The sequence below is a fragment of the Mytilus edulis genome, chromosome 9 (assembly GCF_963676685.1).
Source record: "Mytilus edulis chromosome 9, xbMytEdul2.2, whole genome shotgun sequence".
Classification (NCBI taxonomy): domain Eukaryota; kingdom Metazoa; phylum Mollusca; class Bivalvia; order Mytilida; family Mytilidae; genus Mytilus; species Mytilus edulis.
Window position 1 is genome coordinate 63,216,419 of NC_092352.1, and position 26,528 is coordinate 63,242,946.

A 26,528-nucleotide genomic window follows, 5' to 3' on the forward strand; every position below is an offset into this window, starting at 1 on the left:
AGACGACGGAAAATTACCATTTTCCACTGGGGGTGGGTTTAAACAAACTCATCCTTCGGATTTGTTTGTTTAAATATGTTTACTCGTAAGAACCATGGTATATATAGTACATAATAAATAAAAGACTTGTTTTACTGAGTTTTTTTTTCAAGTTGGTAACCTTACTACATAAATTTATGGCGGTCACTTAATATTTATTAGTAAGCTATTTTAATAAAATAACATGTTTTATCTATTGCATCTTAAGGTGTTTCAATGTTCATATGACATGTTATTTTTCATCAGGTTCAAGGACTGGGTAGTAAAAGGGGCATTAAATACTTGCATTATCCCAATTTAGCAGCCTTGTAAAGCATCATTATAGACAATGAAATGTTGGTGAAGGGTAAATTTTGTGAATATTGCCTTCTGGAAAAGTGAAAAATTAAGACAGATATTCAAATCTCAGCATTTTAGTTAGTCTTGAGTCTTGACTATCTTCAGTTATTCACAGACTTTTGATTACACCTTGGTTTTTCTATTCTTAATTATCAAAGCAAATAAATCATATCAGTGTAGCACAGAAATTTGTATACTTGTGGTGTATACAATTGACAGCAATAAATCTAAAACTAATAAAAATACACAGAAATATGATTTTTTTTTTATTTCTTATGAAAAAATATTGCCTGCCAATTAAATGGATTTTAATTTTTTTCAGAATGATTTAATGTAAGTTCAATCAAAGTATTGGTAAGTAAGTCATGAACAGCAAACTGTTTGCCAAAATTTTTCCATTAAACATTCAGTAATTATCATGTTCGTATAAATTACACTTTATTCCTATTCCTTTTCCAATGATGTCATGAGTCAGGTATTAGTGTTCCTTTTAAATACCATGTAACACCCTTGCCTTTATTGACACAATAATCCTGAAATACAAAAACATTATATGAACAAATTATCAAAATCTATTGCTTCTTACCAATTCATGCTTATTACAAATAATGAAAAAGTTTTTATTTTGTATCAATACAGACAGGTTACTTAAAAACATAATTATCCTATTTATGATAAACACAGGTTATTCAAAAACATCAGTTACCATAAATGTTTCTTAAGACTCTCATATCAATCCACAGACAATGGTCTCATATTGGAATCAGGGTTAATATCAAAACATTCAAAACAATAACATAATCTATAAGTCTTACATTTCCAGCAAAAAATTTTAAAACATAATCAAAGTGCTTGTAAGCACAGAGAGGTGAATATTGCTTTAATTTATCAGTGGGAAGTCAAATTAAATGTTACATTGAATAAAGCATTGATTTGGTTGATTCTAATACAATTCTGAACAAAGGAAGATAACTCAAAATTTTAAAGATTACAAACATATATTAGATTCCTGCACCTTTGCAAAAGTTATGTAATTTTCTTGACAAGTGTAACCTCATTTTTTAACTTGAATATCTAAAAGCCTGGAAATAATCATGTATTTGATATATAGAATTAATGATAATTGTGCTTTATTTTGTGCAACCTTGGAAGATTTAGATATCCAGTCAGTACCATAAATGGATTTTTTTTTTTCAGAATGTTTTATGTAAGTTTAATCAAAGCATTGGTAAGTCATGAACAAATACTAAATTCAACTTGAATACATACATTGTCATGCTTATCAACCCCCACTTCTTGTTCAAAGTATCAGAAAACAAGAGGCTCTCAAGAGCCTGAATCGCTCACCTTAATTTTTTTGGTTAAATCTCTCATCAATGATTATTTTGGCTTTTCAATTTATTTAAATGTTCTTTGAATCGTCCTATTTTCTTCAAAAGCAAAAAAAAAATCATTTTCTACTATGTTCTATTTTAGCCATAGGAGCTATGTTTCTGACATACAAGGAAATGAAATATAAAATTTATACTAGATACTCTGAAACTCATTTAGCCTAAGTTTGGCTGAAATTGATACAGCAGTTTCAAAGGAGAAGATTTTTTAAAGTAAGTCAACATGATGAACAAATTGTGAAAAAAGTCTTTAAAGGGCAATAACTCCTTAAGGGGTCAATTGACAATTTTGGTCAAATTGACTTATTTGTAGATCTTACTTTGCTTAACATTTTTGCTATTAACAGTTTATCTGTATCTATAATAATATTCAAGATAATAACCAAAAACTGCAAAATTTCTTTAAAATCATCAATTCAGGGGCATTATACCTGAAAAACCAGTTACCCAATTCGGCTGAAAATTTCAGGACAGGTAGACCTTGACCTAATAAATACTTTAACTTCTTGTCTTATTTGCTCTAAATGCTGGAGTTTTTGAGATATAAGCCAAAAACTGCATTTTACCCTGTGTTCTATTTTTAGCCATGACGGCCATGTTTTTTTACGAAATAAAAAATAAAGCACAAACTTTATTTTTTACACCCTACTGATCATTCAGTTGAAGTTTGGTTGAATTTGGTTTAGTAGTTTTAGAGGAGAAGATTTTTTAAAGTTAGCAAATGTGATGAACAAATTGTGAAAAATTGTCATTAAAGGACAATAACCCCTTAAGGGGTCAATTGACAATTTTGGTCATATAACTTATTTGTATATCTTACTTTGCTGATCATTTTTGCTGTTTACAGTTTATCTTTATCTATAATAATATTCAAGATAATGACCAAAAACTGCAAAATTTCCTTAAAATTACCAATTAAGTGGCAGCAACCCAACAATGGTTTGTTTGATTCATCTGAAAATTTCAGGGCTGATAGATCTTGACCTAATGAACATTTTTACCCCATGTCAGATTTGCTCTAAATGCTTTCGTTTTTGAGATATAAGCCAAAAACTGCATTTGACCCCTATGTTCTATTTTAAGTAACGGCGGCCATGTTTTTTGACGGATCAAAAATCGAAGCACACACTTTGTGCAGGATAATCTAAGAAACAATCATGCTAAGTTTCATCCAAATCCATTCAGTAGTTTTAGAGGAGAAGATTTTTTAAAGTTAGCAAATGTGATGAACAAATTGTAAAAAATTGTCATTAAAGGACAATAACCCCTTAAGGGGTCAATTGACAATTTTGGTCATATTAACTTATTTGTAGATCTTACTTTGCTGATCATTTTTGCTGTTTACAGTTTATCTTTATCTATAATAATATTCAAGATAATGACCAAAAACTGCAAAATTTCCTTAAAATTACCAATTAAGTGGCAGCAACCCAACAATGGTTTGTTTGATTCATCTGAAAATTTCAGGGCTGATAGATCTTGACCTAATGAACATTTTTACCCCATGTCAGAATTGCTCTAAAAGCTTTCGTTTTTGAGATATAAGCCAAAAACTGCATTTGACCCCTATGTTCTATTTTAAGTAATGGCGGCCATGTTTTTTGACGGATCAAAAATCGAAGCACACACTTTGTGCAAGATAATCTAAGGAACAATCATGCTAAGTTTCATTCAAATCCATTCAGTAGTTTCAGAGGAGAAGATGTTTGAAAAATTGTTAACGACGACAGACGACGATGACGACGACGGACGCCAAGTGATGAGAAAAGCTCACATGGCCTTTTAGGCCAGGTGAGCTAATAAAAAGTAGGTGTCTGTCTGAACCTTGGTGTTATAAGTTATGTAAACTACATTTTATTCACACAAGCAAAAGTTATCAATCTTGCACTAAAGCCTAACAATCACCTTTTTTTAGCTCACCTGGCCTAAAAGGCCATGTGAGCTTTTCTCATCACTTGGCGTCCGTCGTCGTCATCGTCGTCTGTCGTCGTTAACAATTTTTCAAACATCTTCTCCTCTGAAACTACTGAATGGATTTGAATGAAACTTAACATGATTGTTCCTTAGTATATCCTGCACAAAATGTGCGCTTCGATTTTTGATCCGTCAAAAAACATGGCCGCCGTTACTTAAAATAGAACATAGGGGTCAAATGCAGTTTTTGGCTTATATCTCAAAAACGAAAGCATTTAGAGCAAATCTGACATGGGGTAAAAATGTTCATTAGGTCAAGATCTATCAGCCCTGAAATTTTCAGATGAATCAAACAAACCATTGTTGGGTTGCTGCCACTTAATTGGTAATTTTAAGGAAATTTTGCAGTTTTTGGTCATTATCTTGAATATTATTATAGATAAAGATAAACTGTAAACAGCAAAAAAGATCAGCAAAGTAAAATCTACAAATAAGTTAATATGACCAAAATTGTCAATTGACCCCTTAAGGGGTTATTGTCCTTTAATGACAATTTTTCACAATTTGTTCATCATATTTGCTAACTTTAAAAAATCTTCTCCTCTGAAACTACTGAATGGATTTGGTTAAAACTTAGCATGATTGTTCCTTAGATTATCCTGCACAAAGTGTGTGCTTTGATTTTTGATCTGTCAAAAAACATGGCCGCCGTTACTTAAAATAGAACATAGGGGTCAAATGCAGTTTTTGGCTTATATCTCAAAAACGAAAGCATTTAGAGCAAATCTGACATGGGGTAAAAATGTTCATTAGGTCAAGATCTATCAGCCCTGAAATTTTCAGATGAATCAAACAAACCATTGTTGGGTTGCTGCCACTTAATTGGTAATTTTAAGGAAATTTTGCAGTTTTTGGTCATTATCTTGAATATTATTATAGATAAAGATAAACTGTAAACAGCAAAAAAGATCAGCAAAGTAAGATCTACAAATAAGTTAATATGACCAAAATTGTCAATTGACCCCTTAAGGGGTTATTGTCCTTTAATGACAATTTTTCACAATTTGTTCATCATATTTGCTAACTTTAAAAAATCTTCTCTTCTGAAACTACTGAATGGATTTGGTTAAAACTTAGCATGGTTGTTCCTTAGATTATCCTGCACAAAGTGTGTGCTTTGATTTTTGATCCGTCAAAAAACATGGCCGCTGTCATATGGTATTTTGAACCCCCTAAAAAGTTAACCCGGGGTCAAAATACATGCGGTAAAATGACCCCGGGGTCATTATACCGCATGGTATTTTGACCCCGGGGTCATTTTTCACATATGGTATTTTGAACCCCCCTGCGGTATATTGAACCCCCCTGTTTTTGAAAAATAGTATTGCAGATAATCTAATTTACAATTTATTGGCTATCATTTTTTTAAATTTGTGGTTTTAAGTAGGGGTTAAATATACCGCAGGGGGGTCAAAATACCATGGCTAAGCAAAATTTTCAAAATATCTTTTCCAGCATTTTTAACACATATAAACCACTTATTGGAGTATTATAACTATGTTAAGGAGTTAGAATAGCTTGAATTTTTGAAATTCTAGGTCTATAGTAGGGGGTTCAATATACCGCAGGGGGTCAAAATACCATGGCTAAGTAAAATTTTCAAAATATCTTTTCCAGTATATTAAATACATACAAACTACTTATTGGAGTAATATAACTATGTTAAGGATTTAGAATAGCTTGAATTTTTAAAATTCAAGGTCTATAGTAGGGGGTTCAATATACCGCAGGGGGTTCAAAATACCATGGCTAAGTAAAATTTTCAAAATATCTTTTCCAGAATATTAAATACATACAAACTACTTATTGGAGTATTACAACTATGTTAAGGAGTTAGAATAGCTTGAACTTTTGAAATTCAAGGTCTATAGTAGGGGGTTCAATATACCGCAGGGGTGTCAAAATACCATGGCTAAGTAAAATTTTCAAAATATCTTTTCCAGTATATTAAATACATACAAACTACTTATTGGAGTAATATAACTATGTGAAGGAGTTAGAATAGCTTCAATTTTTGAAATTCAAGGTCTATAGTAGGGGGTTCAATATACCGCAGGGGGGTCAAAATACCATGGCTAAGCAAAATTTTCAAAATATCTTTTCCAGCATTTTTAACACATATAAACCACTTATTGGAGTATTATAACTATGTTAAGGAGTTAGAATAGCTTGAATTTTTGAAATTCTAGGTCTATAGTAGGGGGTTCAATATACCGCAGGGGGTCAAAATACCATGGCTAAGTAAAATTTTCAAAATATCTTTTCCAGTATATTAAATACATACAAACTACTTATTGGAGTAATATAACTATGTTAAGGATTTAGAATAGCTTGAATTTTTAAAATTCAAGGTCTATAGTAGGGGGTTCAATATACCGCAGGGGGTTCAAAATACCATGGCTAAGTAAAATTTTCAAAATATCTTTTCCAGAATATTAAATACATACAAACTACTTATTGGAGTATTACAACTATGTTAAGGAGTTAGAATAGCTTGAACTTTTGAAATTCAAGGTCTATAGTAGGGGGTTCAATATACCGCAGGGGTGTCAAAATACCATGGCTAAGTAAAATTTTCAAAATATCTTTTCCAGTATATTAAATACATACAAACTACTTATTGGAGTAATATAACTATGTGAAGGAGTTAGAATAGCTTCAATTTTTGAAATTCAAGGTCTATAGTAGGGGGTTCAATATACCGCAGGGGGGTCAAAATACCATGGCTAAGCAAAATTTTCAAAATATCTTTTCCAGCATTTTTAACACATATAAACCACTTATTGGAGTATTATAACTATGTTAAGGAGTTAGAATAGCTTGAATTTTTGAAATTCTAGGTCTATAGTAGGGGGTTCAATATACCGCAGGGGGTCAAAATACCATGGCTAAGTAAAATTTTCAAAATATCTTTTCCAGTATATTAAATACATACAAACTACTTATTGGAGTAATATAACTATGTTAAGGATTTAGAATAGCTTGAATTTTTAAAATTCAAGGTCTATAGTAGGGGGTTCAATATACCGCAGGGGGTTCAAAATACCATGGCTAAGTAAAATTTTCAAAATATCTTTTCCAGAATATTAAATACATACAAACTACTTATTGGAGTATTACAACTATGTTAAGGAGTTAGAATAGCTTGAACTTTTGAAATTCAAGGTCTATAGTAGGGGGTTCAATATACCGCAGGGGTGTCAAAATACCATGGCTAAGTAAAATTTTCAAAATATCTTTTCCAGTATATTAAATACATACAAACTACTTATTGGAGTAATATAACTATGTGAAGGAGTTAGAATAGCTTCAATTTTTGAAATTCAAGGTCTATAGTAGGGGGTTCAATATACCGCAGGGGGGTCAAAATACCATGGCTAAGCAAAATTTTCAAAATATCTTTTCCAGCATTTTTAACACATATAAACCACTTATTGGAGTATTATAACTATGTTAAGGAGTTAGAATAGCTTGAATTTTTGAAATTCTAGGTCTATAGTAGGGGGTTCAATATACCGCAGGGGGTCAAAATACCATGGCTAAGTAAAATTTTCAAAATATCTTTTCCAGTATATTAAATACATACAAACTACTTATTGGAGTAATATAACTATGTTAAGGATTTAGAATAGCTTGAATTTTTAAAATTCAAGGTCTATAGTAGGGGGTTCAATATACCGCAGGGGGTTCAAAATACCATGGCTAAGTAAAATTTTCAAAATATCTTTTCCAGAATATTAAATACATACAAACTTCTTATTGGAGTATTACAACTATGTTAAGGAGTTAGAATAGCTTGAACTTTTGAAATTCAAGGTCTATAGTAGGGGGTTCAATATACCGCAGGGGTGTCAAAATACCATGGCTAAGTAAAATTTTCAAAATATCTTTTCCAGTATATTAAATACATACAAACTACTTATTGGAGTAATATAACTATGTGAAGGAGTTAGAATAGCTTCAATTTTTGAAATTCAAGGTCTATAGTAGGGGGTTCAATATACCGCAGGGGGGTCAAAATACCATGGCTAAGTAAAATTTTCAAAATATCTTTTCCAGTATATTAAATACATACAAACTACTTACTGGAGTAATATAACTATGTTAAGGATTTAGAATAGCTTGAATTTTTGAAATTCAAGGTCTTTAGTAGGGGGTTCAATATACCGCAGGGGGGTCAAAATACCATGGCTAAGTAAAATTTTCAAAATATCTTTTCCAGTTTATTTAATACATACAAACTACTTATTGGAGTAATATAACTATGTTAAGGAGTTAGAATAGCTTGTATTTTTTAAATTGAAGGTCTATAGTAGGGGGTTCAATATACCGCAGGGGGGTCAAAATACCATGGCTAAGTAAAATTTTACAAATATCTTTTCCAGTATATTTAATACATACAAACTACTTATTGGAGTATTATAACTATGTTCAGGAGTTAGAATAGCTTCAAGTTTTGAAATTGAAGGTCTATAGTAGGGGGTTCAATATACCGCAGGGGGGTCAAAATACCATGGCTAAGTAAAATTTTTAAAATATCTTTTCCAGTTTATTTAATACATACAAACTACTTATTGAAGTATTATAACTATGTTAAGGAGTTAGAATAGCTTGAATTTTTGAAATTGAAGGTCTATAGTAGGGGGTTCAATATACCGCAGGGGGGTCAAAATACCATGGCTAAGTAAAATTTTCAAAATATCTTTTCCAGTATATTAAATACATACAAACTACTTACTGGAGTAATATAACTATGTTAAGGATTTAGAATAGCTTGAATTTTTGAAATTCAAGGTCTTTAGTAGGGGGTTCAATATACCGCAGGGGGGTCAAAATACCATGGCTAAGTAAAATTTTACAAATATCTTTTCCAGTTTATTTAATACATACAAACTACTTATTGAAGTATTATAACTATGTTAAGGAGTTAGAATAGCTTCAATTTTTGAAATTAAAGGTCTATAGTAGGGGGTTCAATATTCTGCAGGGGGGTCAAAATACCATGGCTAAGTAAAATTTTCAAAATATCTTTTCCAGTTTATTTAATACATACAAACTACTTATTGAAGTATTATAACTATGTAAAGGAGTTAGAATAGCTTGAATTTTTTAAATTCAAGGTCTATAGTAGGGGGTTCAATATACCGCAGGGGGGTCAAAATACCATGGCTAAGTAAAATTTTACAAATATCTTTTCCAGTATATTAAATACATACAAACTACTTACTGGATTAATATAACTATGTTAAGGATTTAGAATAGCTTGAATTTTTGAAATTCAAGGTCTATAGTAGGGGGTTCAATATACCGCAGGGGGTTCAAAATACCATGGCTAAGTAAAATTTTCAAAATATCTTTTCCAGTATATCAAATACATACAATCTACTTATTGGAGTATTATAACTATGTTAAGGAGTTAGAATAGCTTCAATTTTTGAAATTCAAGGTCTATAGTAGGGGTGTCAATATACCGCAGGTGTGTCAAAATACCATGGCTAAGTAAAATTTTCAAAATATCTTTTCCAGTATATTAAATACATACAAACTACTTATTGGAGTATTATAACTATGGTAAGGAGTTAGAATAGCTTGAATTTTTGAAATTGAAGGTCTATAGTAGGGGGTTCAAGATACCGCAGGGGGGTCAAAATACCATGGCTAAGTAAAATTTTACAAATACCTTTTCCAGTATATTAAATACATACAAACTACTTATTGGAGTATTATAACTATGTTAAGGAGTTAGAATAGCTTCAATTTTTGAAATTCAAGGTCTATAGTAGTGGGTTCAATATACCGCAGGGGGGTCAAAATACCATGGCTAAGTAACATTTTCAAAATATCTTTTCCAGTTTATTAAATATTTACAAACTACTTATTGAAGTATTATAACTATGTTAAGGAGTTAGAATAGCATGAATTTTTGAAATTGAAGGTCTATAGTAGGGGGTTCAATATACCGCAGGGGGGTCAAAATACCATGGCTAAGTAAAATTTTACAAATATCTTTTCCAGTTTATTAAATACATACAAACTACTTATTGGAGTATTATAACTATGTTAAGGATTTAGAATAGCTTGAATTTTTGAAATTCTAGGTCTATAGTAGGGGGTTCAATATACCGCAGGGGGTTCAAAATAACATGGCTAAGTAAAATTTTCAAAATATCTTTTCCAGTTTATTTAATACATACAAACTACTTATTGGAGTAATATAACTATGTTAAGGATTTAGAATGGCTTGAATTTTTAAAATTCAAGGTCTATAGTGGGGGTTCAATATACCGCAGGGGGGTCAAAATACCATGGCTAAGTAAAATTTTACAAACATCTTTTCCAGTTTATTAAATACATACAAACTACTTATTGGAGTAATATAACTATGTTAAGGAGTTAGAATAGCTTCAATTTTTGAAATTCAAGGTCTATAGTAGGGGGTTCAATATACCGCAGGGGGGTCAAAATACCATGGCTAAGTAAAATTTTCAAAATATCTTTTCCAGTTTATTTAATACATACAAACTACTTATTGAAGTATTATAACTATGTTAAGGAGTTAGAATAGCTTGAATTTTTGAAATTCAAGGTCTATAGTAGGGGGTTCAATATACCGCAGGGGGTCAAAATACCATGGCTAAGTAAAATTTTCAAAATATCTTTTCCAGTTTATTTAATACATACAAACTACTTATTGGAGTATTATAACTATGTTAAGGAGTTAGAACCTTGAATTTTTGAAATTCAAGGTCTATAGTAGGGGGAAATTTTACTTTGCCATGGTATTTGGACCCCCCTGCGGTATATTGAACCCCCTACTCTAGGCCTTTAATTTCAGAAATTCTGGCAATTTGAACTTTTTTATGTAGTTAGAATACACCAATAAGTAGTTTGAATGTATTAAACTTGCTGGAAAAGATATTTTAAAAATTTTACCTTGACCATGGTATTTTGACCCCCCTGCGGTATATTGAACCCCCTACTCTTGGCCTTTAATTTCAGAAATTCTATCAATTCTAACTCTTTTATGTAGTTCATATGCACACACAAGTAGTTTGTATGTATTAACTTTGATGGAAAAGATATTTTGAAAATTTTACTTTGCCATGGTATTTTGACCCCCCTGCGGTATATTGAACCCCTTACTATAGACAATTAAAAAAAATCTGGCAATTTTAGCTCTTATATGTAGTTAATATACACACACAAGTAGTTTGTATGTATTAACTTTGATGGAAAAGATATTTTGAAAATTTTACTTTGCCATGTTATTTTGACCCCCCTTGCGGTATATTGCACCCCTCACTCTAGACCTTTTATTTAAAAAGTTCTGGCATTTCTAACTTTTTAATGTAGTAAGAATACACAAATAAGCAGTTTGTATGTATTAAACTTGCTGGAAAAGTTATTTTGAAAATTTTACTTTGCCATGGTATTTTGACCCCCTGCGATATATTGAACCCCTTACTCTAGACAATTCAAATAATTCTGGCAATTTTAACTCTTATATGTAGTTAATATACACCAACAAGTAGTTTGTTTGTATTAAACTTGATGGAAAAGATATTTTGAAAATTTTACTTTGCCATGGTATTTTGACCCCCCTTGCGGTATATTGCACCCCTCACTCTAGACCTTTTATTTAAAAAGTTCTGGCATTTCTAACTTTTTAATGTAGTAAGAATACACAAATAAGCAGTTTGTATGTATTAAACTTGCTGGAAAAGTTATTTTGAAAATTTTACTTTGCCATGGTATTTTGACCCCCCCCCCCCCCCCCCCCCCCCCCCTTGCGGTATATTGAACCCCCTACTCAAGGCCTTTAATTTCAGAAATTCTGGCAATTCAAACTCTTTTATGTAGTTAGAATACACAAATAAGTAGTTTGTATGTATTTAACTTGCTAGAAAAGATATTTTGAAAATTTTACTTTGCCATGGTATTTTGACCCCCTGCGATATATTGAACCCCTTACTCTAGACAATTCAAATAATTCTGGCAATTTTAACTCTTATATGTAGTTAATATACACCAACAAGTAGTTTGTTTGTATTAAACTTGATGGAAAAGATATTTTGAAAATTTTACTTTGCCATGGTATTTTGACCCCCCTGCGGTATATTGAACCCCCTACTCTTGGCCCTTAATTTCAGAAATTCTGGCAATTCTAACTCTTTTATGTAGTTAGAATACACCAATAAGTAGTTTGTATGTATTAAATTGGCTGGAAAAGTTATTTTGAAAATTTTACTTTGCCATGGTATTTTGACCCCCCTGCAGTATATTGAACCCCCTACTCTAGGCCCTTAATTTCAAAAATTCTGGCAATTCTAACTCTTATATGTAGTTCATATGCACACACAAGTAGTTTGTATGTATTAACTTTGATGGAAAAGATATTTTGAAAATTTTACTTTTCCATGGTATTTTGACCCCCTGCGGTATATTGAACCCCTCACTATAGACAATTAAAAAAATCTGGCAATTTTAGCTCTTATTTGTAGTTAATATACACACACAAGTAGTTTGTATGTATTAACTTTGATGGAAAAGATATTTTGAAAATTTTACTTTGCCATGGTATTTTGACCCCCCTGCGGTATATTGAATCCCTTACTATAGACAATTCAAATAATTCTGGCAATTTTAACTCTTATATGTAGTTAATATACACCAACAAGTAGTTTGTTTGTATTAAACTTGATGGAAAAGATATTTTGAAAATTTTACTTTGCCATGGTATTTTGACCCCCCTGCGGTATATTGATCCCCCTACTCTTGGCCCTTAATTTCAGAAATTCTGGCAATTCAAACTCTTTTATGTAGTTAGAATACACAAATAAGTAGTTTGTATGTATTTAACTTGCTAGAAAAGATATTTTGAAAATTTTACTTTGCCATCGTATTTTGACCCCCTGCGATATATTGAACCCCTTACTCTAGACAATTCAAAAAAATCTGGCAATTTTAGCTCTTTTTTGTAGTTAATAAACACACACAAGTAGTTTGTATGTATTAACTTTGATGGAAAAGATATTTTGAAAATTTTACTTTGCCATGGTATTTTGACCCCCCTGCGGTATATTGAACCCCTTACTATAGACAATTCAAAAAAATCTGGCAATTTCAGCTCTTATATGTAGTTAATATACACACACAAGTAGTTTGTATGTATTAACTTTGATGGAAAAGATATTTTGAAAATTTTACTTTGCCATGGTATTTTGACCCCCTGCGGTATATTGAACCCCTCACTATAGACAATTAAAAAAATCTGGCAATTTTAGCTCTTATTTGTAGTTAATACACACACACAAGTAGTTTGTATGTATTAACTTTGATGGAAAAGATATTTTGAAAATTTTACTTTGCCATGGTATTTTGACCCCCCTGCGGTATATTGAACCCCTCACTCTAGACCTTTAATTTAAAAAGTTCTGGCATTTCTAACTTTTTAATGTAGTTAGAATACACAAATAAGCAGTTTGTATGTATTAAACTTGCTGGAAAAGTTATTTTGAAAATTTTACTTTGCCATGGTATTTTGACCCCTCTGCGGTATATTGAACCCCCTACTCAAGGCCTTTAATTTCAGAAATTCTGGCAATTCAAACTCTTTTATGTAGTTAGAATACACAAATAAGTAGTTTGTATGTATTTAACTTGCTAGAAAAGATATTTTGAAAATTTTACTTTGCCATGGTATTTTGACCCCCCTGCGGTATATTGAACCCCTTACTATAGACAATTAAAAAAAATCTGGCAATTTTAGCTCTTATATGTAGTTAATATACACACACAAGTAGTTTGTATGTATTAACTTTGATGGAAAAGATATTTTGAAAATTTTACTTTGCCATGGTATTTTGACCCTCCTGCGGTATATTGAACCCCTACTCTAGGCCTTTAATTTCAGAAATTCTGGCAATTCGAACTCTTTTATGTAGTTAGAATACACAAATAAGTAGTTTGTATGTATTTAACTTGCTGGAAAAGATATTTTTTAAATTTTACTTTGCCATGGTATTTTGACCCCCTCCCCCTTTTTTACCATGGAAAATCAAAACTACCCTTATATATATATATATATACATATGTTATAATTACAAATAATTAAAGCATTCAAGCTACATATGGTCTAGTTATAATGTGTCAATAAGTATTTTGAATGACATTTTGTTGGTAAAGACTTCAGAGCACTTATACCAAGCAAAGATATTTCTTTTAATTGAGCATGGAAAATGTACCTCCCCGTCTTGTATGAATGATTTTTTAATCTATGATAAGCTTTAGAATAATGTAAAATGTTCTAATATTCATCTAGGATGAAAAAAACAGGGGGGTTCAATTTACCATGGGGGTTCAATTTTCCATACAGGGGGGGTTCAATTTACCATAGCGGTATTTTGACCCCGGGGTCAATTTACCATGGGGTTCAAAATACCATATGACACCGCCGTTACTTAAAATAGAACATAGGGGTCAAATGCAGTTTTTGGCTTATATCTCAAAAACGAAAGCATTAAGAGCAAATCTGACATGGAGTAAAAATGTTCATTAGGTCAATATCTATCAGCCCTGAAATTTTCAGATGAATCAAACATCCAATTGTTGGGTTGCTGCCACTTAATTGGTAATTTTAAGGAAATTTGCAGTTTTTGGTCATTATCTTGAATATTATTATAGATAAAGATAAACTGTAAACAGCAAATATGATCAGCAAAGTAAGATCTACAAATAAGTCAATTTGACCAAAATTGTCAATTGACCTCTTTAGGAGTTATTGCCCTTTAAAGACTTTTTTCACAATTTGTTCATCCTGTTGACTTACTTTAAAAAATCTTCTCTTATGAAACTGCTGTATCAATTTCAGCCAAACTTAGGCTAAATGAGTTTCAGAGTTTCAGAGTATCTAGTATAAATTTTATATTTCATTTCCTTGTATGTCAAGAAACATAGCTCCTATGGCTAAAATAGAACATAGGAGAAAATGATTTTTTTTTGCTTTTGAAGAAAATAGGACGATTCAAAGAACATTTAAATAAATTGAAAAGCCAAAATAATCATTGATGAGAGATTAAACCAAAAAAATTCAGGTGAGCGATTCAGGCTCTTGAGAGCCTCTTGTTTTCAAAACAAACATCCTTCTTTTGAAAGGTAATTACATTGTGCTTAGAGAAAATTAATGTTGTTTAACCATTTCTCCCCATAAAAGATCCATAGAGAATGTTTTAAAAACAGTGAAGTTATTTTTTAAAATGAGAAAAAAACTTATAGAAAGGAGTTTATCAACACATTTTATAACTTAATTTTCTTGTAAATCTTGTTTGCAGATAACTTTTGTTGGGTTTCCTTCTATCTATTATATTTTTCAAGATAATAGCAAACAAAAATGCCAAAAATGAGTAAAAGTTGTTGTTTAAGGGCAATAATCTGATAAAAACTGGACCATAAATATTAGTAATGTTCACGTAATTGTAGATCTTGTGTTCTTTCATCCAGAACTGCAATACTTACACTTAATAATAGTTTTGCATCATTCTCTGATAAATCTATATCTGTTTCCTCTTTAACTTTTTTAATGAAATTTTTTCGTGTTGTCTTGTAAGATGTTGTAAACATTGACAGGAGAACTTTTCTAACCTAAAATAAAAGAAAATTCAAAAAAATTGTTAAAAGCAACTTATCTATCAATGTCAACAACTTTATCCACACAATGTAATGTGATGAAATATATCATTTAATAAAAATAGATTATTATCTAATAAAAATCTTAACTGCAAATCTGGACCCCCAAACAGGATCAATGTGTTAGGGAAGGGGCAAATAGAAATAACTCAATCATTTAATAAGTATCACTTTTGGCTACTGAAAGGTTCTAAAACTGAACAAAGAGAAAAGCTTAAGTCCTGAAAATTTAATTGACCTTCATTTTGTCAAAGGAAATAACATATCTAATTTGAAAAAAATTGGTCAAAGCGTTTTCATGTTAATGAAAGGACATTGTGTGGCAGCTGCCTGCCCAACTGCCCACCTGTCTTCCTTACATCACCAAATCAATAAGTCATTTTTCCCTAGAAAATCTGGTTAAAAATAGAGTTACTCATAACCAAATATTCATATTCTCATTGTTGAAGCCAAATGGTGGCCTATAATTGCTTACATCCTCTTTATCTGAACTTCAATTGATTGTTGTCTCATTGGCAATCATATAACATCCCCTTGTTTCTATATATTATATGATTTATATCTATATCTAAAGGGTTGTTATATTAGAGTATTTCCATGATTACCATTGGTACTGTGCATAACCAAAACTGGTCCGAGGACACAGTTATTGTTCTTTGATTTTGTTTGTTGTCGAATAAAGTCCCTAGTATTACTTCCAAATTGTAGGGATGACGCGCTGCCAATTTAGCTCTTGAAAACCAATAAATTTATCCACATAGCACCATTACAATCCTTATATACCAGTTGTATTTTTTAAAGACAAATGTATCTACTAGCTAATGAGCATCAGTTGTTGTACTTATCTGCATTCAGTCAACTTAAAACTATTGTCTGATTGGTTGTCAGGTGCAATTTTCGAAAATTCATAAACATTCAAAATAATTCGAATTTAATATTTAGTGGTTGAAGACTATAAACATGATAAAACCTAATTATCACGCACAAGAAATGAAGTTTTTTGGAAGATATGCATTTTAAAGATCCAACTTAAAAACCTGTCGTCAAGTACTTTTAGTAAAAATTTGCTATTCGAACACACCTACTCTGTTTTTGTGATCCCTTAGAAAGGAATTTCACTTGACCAATATATTTCATTTTTTAGTACTGTGAAAAATGTCATTTTATTTGTTTCTAATAACTTTTTAAAATTTGTGTTACTATAGTAAACATTTATCGCCTTCTCTAACAAAGAGCTTCCATTCTTTAGTTCTATTTTAACAGGGTTTCCGCCTGTGTGTTATACATTTAATTTTTTTAATTTTTTTTTAGTAAAATGTTTTGTCTGTAACTGTTTTTCCAAAATAATTCTACTTACTGGGTCCAGTTTATCACCTGTGAAAGTTAAGGCATATAGTGATTCTTCTGGTGTCCCTGGCGGCCACTAAAATCAGAAAAATAAAAGTTAAAACACATACATTAAATTTAAAGAAACAATACACAAACAAAATTTTAAACAATAAAATTGACATTTTGGAATACTTTTAAAACAATCAACAAAAATAATAATACTTATACAGTAGAGGTATATAATCTTAGTTATGTAAAGGTTTTTGGAAACAGTCTCTTTGAAATTTAGATCATGATCATCATTGAAGATTCTACAGCAAAAACATCTCAATTTTCTGCACAGACATGTGAGACTACAAATGATCTTTTATTGCTATATCATTCTCCTGGAGATTTTCTGACAAGCATGTATTTTTCAAAATGGATTCCGTAAAAATCCTAAAATTTATTTTAGACCTCCAAACTGGAGATTAACATGGAAGATATCGTATGATTTTGCTTTGAGATACCAGTAATGTAGATTTTCAATAATAACTTCTTTTAGTGTAAATGATACATTTAGTTTTTACTACTGAATTATTCATCTACTTTTACCAAAGTTTAAACCGATACTTAAATACATCAACATCATATGAACCTTTGAAAAATGAAAAATTAAGTTTTTTAATACTTACCATATTTTCTAATTTTAGACTACCTGATTCATCTAAAGCTTCCTCTAACATTTGATCACTAATTTCACAGTTTAATATATATCCAGATGAACACTGTGTCAATCGTATATTTAACAAACGTCTTAATTCATTAATACCTAGAATAAATCTGCTTTGTAGTTTTTCACACACAAAATTCAATAACTCAGTCCTCTTTTCATCAAATTTATTAGACACTGGCTTAGAAATTGTTTTATCACAATTAGTTGATGACAGAATATTTGATCCATTAGTCACATGATTTACTTCAGCTACTTCCATTGGTTCATGATGAGGAATATCATCATCTGCACTAGTTTCAGAATCCATTTTGATATCTGGTTCAATGTCACTGTGATCGGACACAGAACGTCCACTCAATGTTCTTTTCCTCCTTGGTGATCCCTTAGAGGAATTTCTCCTTCTTCTGGTGGGCTTATCCAAACCAGGTATTCCTAAATCTACAAATGCAGATTGAAATATATTTTGCAATAAAAAATGTTATTTTTTCAAATCAACAGTCTTTTAAAATAGTTGGATCTTATTCAAAATTATATTATAAATAAGAATGTGTCCCTAGTACACGAATGCCCCATCTGCACTATCATTTTCTATGTTCAGTGGACCAAGACAATGGGTTAAAAACTTTAATTTGGCATTAAAATTAGAAAGATCATATAATAGGGAACATGTGTACTAAGTTTCAAGTTGATTCATCAAAAACTACCTTGACCAAAAACTTTAACCTGAAGGGGACAGTCGAACAAACGGACGCAGACCAGAAAACATAATGCCTATAAATGGGGCATAAAAATAGATTCATGAGGAGTTAAAAAGAAAAAACTCCTATAAGAAGTCGTCTGAATCTTTTGATTAGAATGAACAGTTGGTAGACCATATCATTTTCAAGATTTTTGCTGGAGTTAAATTATCTATATATATTTAGTGGTTTACAAGATAGTAGAAAAACATGCATTTTCCATTTCTATTCTCAGCATGACAACCACGTTATCTGATACATTTTCTTTTGATAAGATACTTCAGTGAATATAGAGGCCAAGTTAAAGTAAATTTGGGGTAGTAGTTTGAAAGATGATCCTGGATGAAAATGTGCATGAAGTGATGGGAAAGGTCACACTGGCCAGGGCCAGGTGAGCTAAAACAAGAGGCTGTCACATCGACAGCAAACCGGAATTATAACATTTATTTGTGTCCTGGCAATATCACAAGAACCATTACTGATGAATGGTGAAAGTGAAAATCGTCAATATCAAATTTGACCTCCATTTTGTCATCAGTATCAACATATTAAAATTTGAAAAGCTTAGATTGAATGGTTCATGAGTAAATGCAACAACCTGAATGGAAAAGCCATTTTACGATCTTTCAAGAACCATAACTCCTGAACGGTAAAAGTCAAAATCGTCATTATTGAACTTGACCTCTATTTTGTTATCAGTCACAACATATTAATATTTCAAAAGCTTTGGTTGAATGGTTCATGAGAAAATGCACGGACAAGACGGGAAACACCATTTTTCAATCTTTCAAGAACCATAACTCCTGAACGGTAAAAGTCAAAATCGTCATTATTGAACTTGACCTCCATTTTGTCATCAGTAACAGCATATTAAAATTTCAGAAGCTTTGGTAGAACAGTTCATGCATAAATGCACGGACACGACTGGAAACTCCATTTTTCAATCTTTCAAGAACCATAACTCCTGAACAGTAAAAATCAAATTTGTCATTATTGAACTTGACCTACATTCTGTCATTAGTAACAACATATTAAAATTTGGGAAGCTTTGGTAGAACAGTTCATGCATAAATGCACAGACACGACTGGAAACTCCATTTTTCAATCTTTCAAGAACCATAACTCCTGAACGGTAAAAGTAAAAATCGCCATTATTGAACTTGACCTTCATATAGTTGTCAGTAATAACATATTAAAATTTTAAAAGCTTTGGTTGAACGGTTAATGAATTAATGCACAGACAACATTTGATTGCCGCCCGCCCGCCGTACATCCCCAAATCAATAACCGACATTTTTGTCACAAAAATCCGGTTAAAAATAAATAAAATAGCACTACAGCACAAAATCAACATCTCAAAATGTGCTGACTCTGAAGCATATAACAAGGGTTTCCCCTGGGTCAAATTCTTCTTAGGACACTTCTTTCGCCACTCTCAATAATTTTTCTTGCCTTTTGCCAACTAACATATCAATATCTTTTGTTTACAACTTGTTTTACTTCTTGTTTACAAGAAGGGTTCAGTTGGCAGCATTATTGTTTCATTACATAACTGTTACCTTTATCTTTAAATTTCTTTTCATGTTCCTTTGGAATTTTCAACTGTTTGCATAAAATCTGATACTTTGAATCCCAGAAGGCTTTTTGTCTGTGTACTATTTCAGGATTCCTGAAAAATAACCAAAAATACCATTTCTAGGAATTCTATTCAAAATGTTGCAAAGAGTTGTATATAAAACTAATATAAAACTGTTTATGTGAGCAGAACATGTTTCAATATTGCCTTAATTACAGTTTTATTGAATTTGTGATGTAAAGGAAACAAGATGAAAGATGAGGTATTGGTCTGATTCTGGGAAAAGTGAGACAAATTTTCAAAGGACTGATGGAAAAGAAAATGGACAGACACAACCCAGTAGACCTCCTTCATCAAAGTTGAGATATATCTAAGAGAAAAAAATACAGTTGATGTTTAAAAGATGTTATACTGATGTAAAAACTGAGACATAAACAATTATTGTATATATTATATACTAAATAGTAAAAATAGTCTATATCCTGATAAATTATATGTGTAATATGGTCAACAATAAGCTTGCTGTATCAGCCATCCGTGATGATATTGATATCAGTCAAGCTTTATCAAACCCCTAATCTGTGTAACGTGGGGGTCACTTTGAAAAAAAACATCTACCCGAGTCCTGAGATATATTTAATAAAGTGTATATAATATGGCTTCCTAAATATCACATAACGTATCAACCCTCAATCAATATAATCCCTAGAGTACAGCTCTTGGGATTATATTGGTGTCTTGGGTTGATAGGAATGTGATATTGAAAAAGTCATATGATATTCTCTTTTTATACCTTGTGTAAATCTTTGATTCAAATGATTAAGTTTGATATTGTAATGTGATAGTGCAATGTTTGTCCTAAGACCTTCTAAGGCTATGACCACAATTCAACAAAAATAATTACAAGCTTTCAATTGTCCATGTGAATGAAAAATTGCATGCTATTTCAAATCAGGGCTTCCAAAACGGTCATATATTCCGGTCATTTGTATAATGTCCGGTAAAAGTCTGGCTGGGCAAAGCATGAAACCGTCATATACTTTTTAGTTTTCAAGGCTTTTAGGATCTATCTGACCTAACCTTTCGCCTTTAACATCAACACATTTCCGGTCATAAATGTGTCATGATGATGAATTACTATCAAAACAACACCTACTTCAATACTTTCTAATTTTAATCAAGGCTAATTAGTAGTTGGACAGCTGAAATCTACCTGTTCAGGTGACAGATGAACTATGTTCAGTACCGGACATCGTATAAATTGATCGGTTTATTCACAATTATTTTCTTACATTTCAGCCGTTTGTATCTAATTAATTTAGTCCAAAAGATTAAAATTATTAGAAATTAGTTTGTCAACATGATTTGATGAAAATTTAAAAAGATTTTAAATAAAAAAAATCGTCAGAACTACGTCGTATGAACTAGAACACGTGTGCACATGTGCACAGGTGGGAAATTTAATAATGCATCTTACGTTTCTTTAAAAATGCTAAAATTATCATTGATACATGTATCTAACGTTCAATTCAAGTATTTTGTTGAAGAAATAACGAGCTTATTCTCTGAGTCGTGCTTTGTAAACGTACACAGATTTTACGTATCCATTTATGGTCCATGTTTTACCATTGTCAAGTCAACATCCGGTTGAAAACGAAAGTAAAGTTTTTGACAATGTCATTTTGCACAAATAAAAAGTCTAAGGAGCACGCTGATGTGCACACTTTGAATGATGCACTGCCAATTTAACAGTAACATTCGAACATCAAATTCATATCATATCAAAGTAAAGTTTAAAATCCTTTTTTTTTTTAATGTAATGTCAATCATTGGAATGGCCATCTGATTACCATAATTGCCTTTTGTGACTCAGTCTTAAGGGATTAAAATCGGGATCAGATATGAAATGTCCAGCTGGCTCAAATATTTTTTGGAAGCCCTGTTTCAAATACTGAAACCTAAATAATTAAATTGAAGAAAGGGGACAGATTCTTGCAAAAAAAACCAACATGTCAACTTGTCTGAAAAGCTCCCATCTCCAGAAGGAAAGCATTATTAGTTTTGTTGCAATAAAGAAGAGTCTAACCTTGAAACAAAATCATGATCATACTGGAACAAGAATTCCCATCCACAATTGGCTCTGATACGCGACATCTGTTCAAGTATGTCCTTTACATCTTCTGCTGGCAACTTATTACAAAATGGTAATATATAAGTTACTAAAATTACTACTAACAATTTGGGAAGATATAATTAAGAATGGCCAAAGAACCTACCCCCCTCCCTCCTACTAATAACCAAACATTAATAATTGAATGCACAAATTATCAGTTTTTGTTTTGTTTCATTCATAACAGTATGATTAATATGTATACTTTTTTTTTCAAATTCAGAGATTAGTTAATATTCAGAAATTATTATGTTTTTTTTTATTATTGCCAAATCATGCATCAGGTCTGGAATAATAAAAATTTACAGCTTTAATTAGTTTTAACATTTTTTCAGATGACAAGGTTTCCCAATAATGAATGCATACATTAATAATTTTTGAATTTACAGTATTCATTTAATAACATTGACGTGGGGAAAAATTTCAGACCTAAATGTTTGCTTAAAAATTATCCCTTAACTTTTTTTCTTTGACAATTTTGTTCTTTAAAAACTTAAATGTTAAGATATGTCTTGTTTTTATTCATTATCAGTAATTTTGAAATTTTATTTTACCTTGACTACAGATGCTATATCTTTTCTTGTAACCACTCTTGACTGAGTAAATCTCCACATCTGTAAAATAAATCATTCATTTATAACTCTCAAACAAGACAAAGTATCTCTGACAATGATTTTTACATCTATGTACTCGGATGTTCGCCTATCTTCATACCAGTTTTTCCTGAATTTAGATTCACTAAATTGACCATAGTTTTTCTGAATTGATATTGACTGGCTAGCAACCAGATTAATAATCCAGACTAAAGAGTTCTCAACTACCTTTATTTAATGCCATATATAAAATATAAAATTGGCCGATGTTATCAATTTTAAGTATACAGGTGTAATACCACCAAATCATAAAAATTATTCCCACATTTCATTGCAGTAAAAAGTTTCTAGATAATAAACATATATCTTGGGTGTTTCAAAGCACCATTATCTTTTCATTTGGTGTTTCTATAGAATATTTTAGAAAACTTGAGGTTACATGGTTACTTTAGCTTCTACACAGGTTAAACAGGTTAAACAGGTTGAACATTTGATTGGTTAACTGCCAGTGATGGTAATTTTCTTATATGCAATGAAATGTTAAGTCATTAATTTAAACAAATAGGTTATGAAAATTTGATAGTATAAACAAAGAAAAAAGCATGTAGAATATGAAATCTACTGCTTGGGCATAAAAATTAAGGCAAATGAGTGAATTCAGCACCAATCAGTCAAAAGGGATCTGAAATTTAAACAAAAGTTCACATGCTAAAATGTCGCCTGCTTTTCTGACCATAGATCTTTTGTTGAAAGTCTTAAAGATTTGCAGTTTTACTGCAAGTATCACATAAACCAGACTTTTTTTTTTAAAGATTCATGACTATGAGGTCAAGATCAGATAAATCCTATCAAACAGACATGTACACCTTACAATTAACCTATACACCAAGAATAGTCAATCTTTTGCTTATGGTAAATGAAAAACAGACCAAAACACAAAAAAATAATATTGACCAATGAACTATGAAAATGAGGTCAAGGTCAGCATCTAGGTCTTCTATTTTCTGAAATATAAAGCTTTATACAAATAGTTTACATTTCCACCGTTGCTGCTATTTTAGTTGATTTTTTATTGCTGATCATTTTTGTACTGCACAGTTCTACCTATCTTTTATCATTTTTTTTTATTAAGAGCCAAAACATATAGAATTACAAAAAACAAAATTCAAACTTTTTCTTTAGATGTTATTTCTTTTTCTTGAAGATTCATTACAGTGCATGAAGGTATTTAAATTCATTAAGTCGAAATAATATGTTCAGAGAAGGTCAGATGACTACAACTCAATTAAATCTTTGGGTTACTTTCAAAATAATTACATGAGTCAGTGCAGTTGGTTACAAGTGATTGTAAAATATGCTTTTTATTTAACAAAAATAAACTAGAGGCTCTCAAGAGCCTGTATCGCTCACCTGATTCTATTTGGGTTTATGAAATCAATTAAAAAGAAGATAAAATTTGGCAACAAAGTAACAACACTTGGCCAGCACCTGATTAGGAAAGGAGCCTTTATGCGATGTTTGGTTTCATTCAATTCAGTGGTTCTCTAGAAGAAGACTTTTGTATGCATTTCCGATAGGGTCCTATGTTAAACTAAGCCACTCGCTGGCAGCCATCTTGGAACATGCATCGGCTACAAAGTAACAAAACTTGGTCAGCCCCTCATAAGGAACATTCATGCTATGTTTGGTTTCATTCAATTCAGTGGTTCTCTAAAAGAAGAAATTTGTATGTATTTCCCATAGGGTCCTATGTTAAACTAAGTCCTCCCACTGGCGGCCATCTTGGACGTTGGATTGGCAACAAAGTAACAACACTTGGTAAGCATCTCATTAGGAACATTCATGTTATGTTTGGTTTCCTTCCATTCAGTAGTTCTCTAAAAGAAGACATTTGTATGTATTTCCAATAAAGTCCTATGGTAAACCAAGTCCCCCGCTGGCGGCCATCTTGGATGATGGATCACCTACAAAGTAACAACACTTGGTCAGCACCTCATAAGGAACAATTTTACTATGTTTGGTTTCATTCCATTCAGTGGTTCTCTAAAATAAGTCATTTGTATGCATTTCCCATAGGGTCCTATGTTAAACTATGTCCCCCAATGGTGGCCATCTTGGATGATGGATTGGCTACAAAGTAACAACACTTGGTCAGCACCTCATAAGGAACATTCAAACTATGTTTGGCTTCATTCCATTCAGTGGTTCTCTAAAAGAAGTCATTTGTATGCATTTCCCATAGGGTCCTATGTTAAACTAAGTCCCCCGCTGGCGGCCATTTTGGATGATGGCTCAGCTACAAAGTAACAACACTTGGTCCAGGGCTCACACTACTTCAGAATTATAGGGAGAAGTGACTTCTCTTTTTGAAACTGATAGGGAGAAGTGGTGAGATTTGAAAGAGAAGTGCTCATTCGCGCGGTGCGCTACAATGTTTGGATTTTACAATAGTATAAAGGGCCATATGTAAATAATGTTCTTTTTATATTGTTCAATTCATATCTGAGTAAAAAAAATACAATTAAATTAACATTTTAAATTAAAAGTTGTTTAAATTTTACTAAGGTTCTTGTGAGAAACTACCAACTAAATATCTAGCACTAAAATTTTTTTTAAAAATGTAAAGAAATTATAATATATCAATTACAATTTAATTAAAAATTATTTTGTGTATGAAATTCAGTGTTTCTCATAAAAAAATATAAAAGTTATTAAGCTTGGCCATAATATACTGATATTAGTATAATAGTCTCAGAGTTAAGCAATTTTAATCAATAGTTTGAAACAATCCATAAAAAATATAGGGAATTATATACACCAATCAATTATATGTAATCAAAAGTCTCTTAATGCGTGTGGAATGCGTAATTTTCCCTTTTGGGATCAATATTCTTCTGTCAGCTGTTCCATCCGTGCGTCCGTAGTAATTATTATAAAAGTACGGATTTCGGTCATAGCTGGTCCGGTTTAGATCCGTAGTTTAGAAATCGGTCAATGGCGGACGAATGCAAGAAAATTTACAAAAATAAACGACGTTTGACAAGTTATTTGGAAAGGAACGTAACGTTTTTAATCCAATAAATGGATTAAACATTTACTGGAGGCAACTTTTATCACGTTAAATGAAGTAATAAACTTATTTTGCCGCCGAAATTTAGGTTGATGTACGTTTTCGAGTAAGAACTTGCGGAAATGCACGAAGTGATAAAAAGTTGTATTTTTATCAAATAACCTGCTTCACATTGCGAAGACAATGCTTCAACCTCTTTTCTAAAGACAATGAATCGTTTATGTCTGAATTTCTTTAATTATCAATAAAAAATTGATGTTTCCATCAACTTGGTAAAAATTGAAAAATTATGTCCGATGACGGAAGCGACTGAAAGCGAGTATCGTCAAGAACAGGGCGACTTGTTTTCGCTTTTGGGGGTCGGGGAAAGCGAAGTGACGGTCGGGAAGGTGACTTCTTTGCCCAAGTCGCCTGGTAGCGTGAGCCCTGTTGGTCAGCACCTCATAAGGAACATTCATGCAATGTTTGGTTTTATTCCATTCAGTGGTTCTCTAGAAGAAGTTCAAAATGTAAAAAGTTTATGCTGACGACACCGGACGCCAAGTGATGAGAAAAGCTCACTTGGCCCTTTGGGCCAGGTGAGCTAAAAACGTACCACATAATCTCTTCCCTTACTCAGATGTTCTCCAGAAACACCACTATGTGGACTGCAGGCTTCCTTTGGGTACAGAATTTCACTGTAATATATTAAAAGTCAAATATATCTGTAAATGATCTATTGAAGTAGTACATAAAGGCATGGTTGTGTGACTTCCACTTATCAGATCAAATTGATAAACAACAAGTTTTGTTGGTTTGTATATCTTTCACTCAAACTTATTCTCTGTCCCCCTACATAGAATTTGCACTTAAAACAAATACAGTTCCAAATATAATTAAAATCCTAAGGAGTTCTGTGGAACCCTGTGTT

The 26,528-nt window shown here is 31.6% G+C and overlaps 1 protein-coding gene across 1 annotated transcript in view; it reads right to left on the minus strand.

Annotated features, from left to right (window-relative positions):
* Positions 1-631: 631 nt before the first annotated feature.
* The window catches only part of LOC139488785 (DNA-directed RNA polymerase III subunit RPC5-like), a 47,719-nt gene continuing 21,822 nt past the window's right edge, over positions 632-26,528 (minus strand). Inside the window, exons 11-18 of the mRNA XM_071274693.1 lie at positions 26,214-26,295; positions 22,510-22,569; positions 21,872-21,975; positions 19,769-19,878; positions 17,432-17,910; positions 16,786-16,851; positions 15,258-15,383; positions 632-911 (exon numbers count right to left, since the gene is read on the minus strand). Coding sequence (XP_071130794.1) covers positions 843-911; positions 15,258-15,383; positions 16,786-16,851; positions 17,432-17,910; positions 19,769-19,878; positions 21,872-21,975; positions 22,510-22,569; positions 26,214-26,295 — 1,096 coding nt within the window. The 3' untranslated portion in view covers positions 632-842. The remainder of the gene's footprint in view (positions 912-15,257; positions 15,384-16,785; positions 16,852-17,431; positions 17,911-19,768; positions 19,879-21,871; positions 21,976-22,509; positions 22,570-26,213; positions 26,296-26,528) is intronic.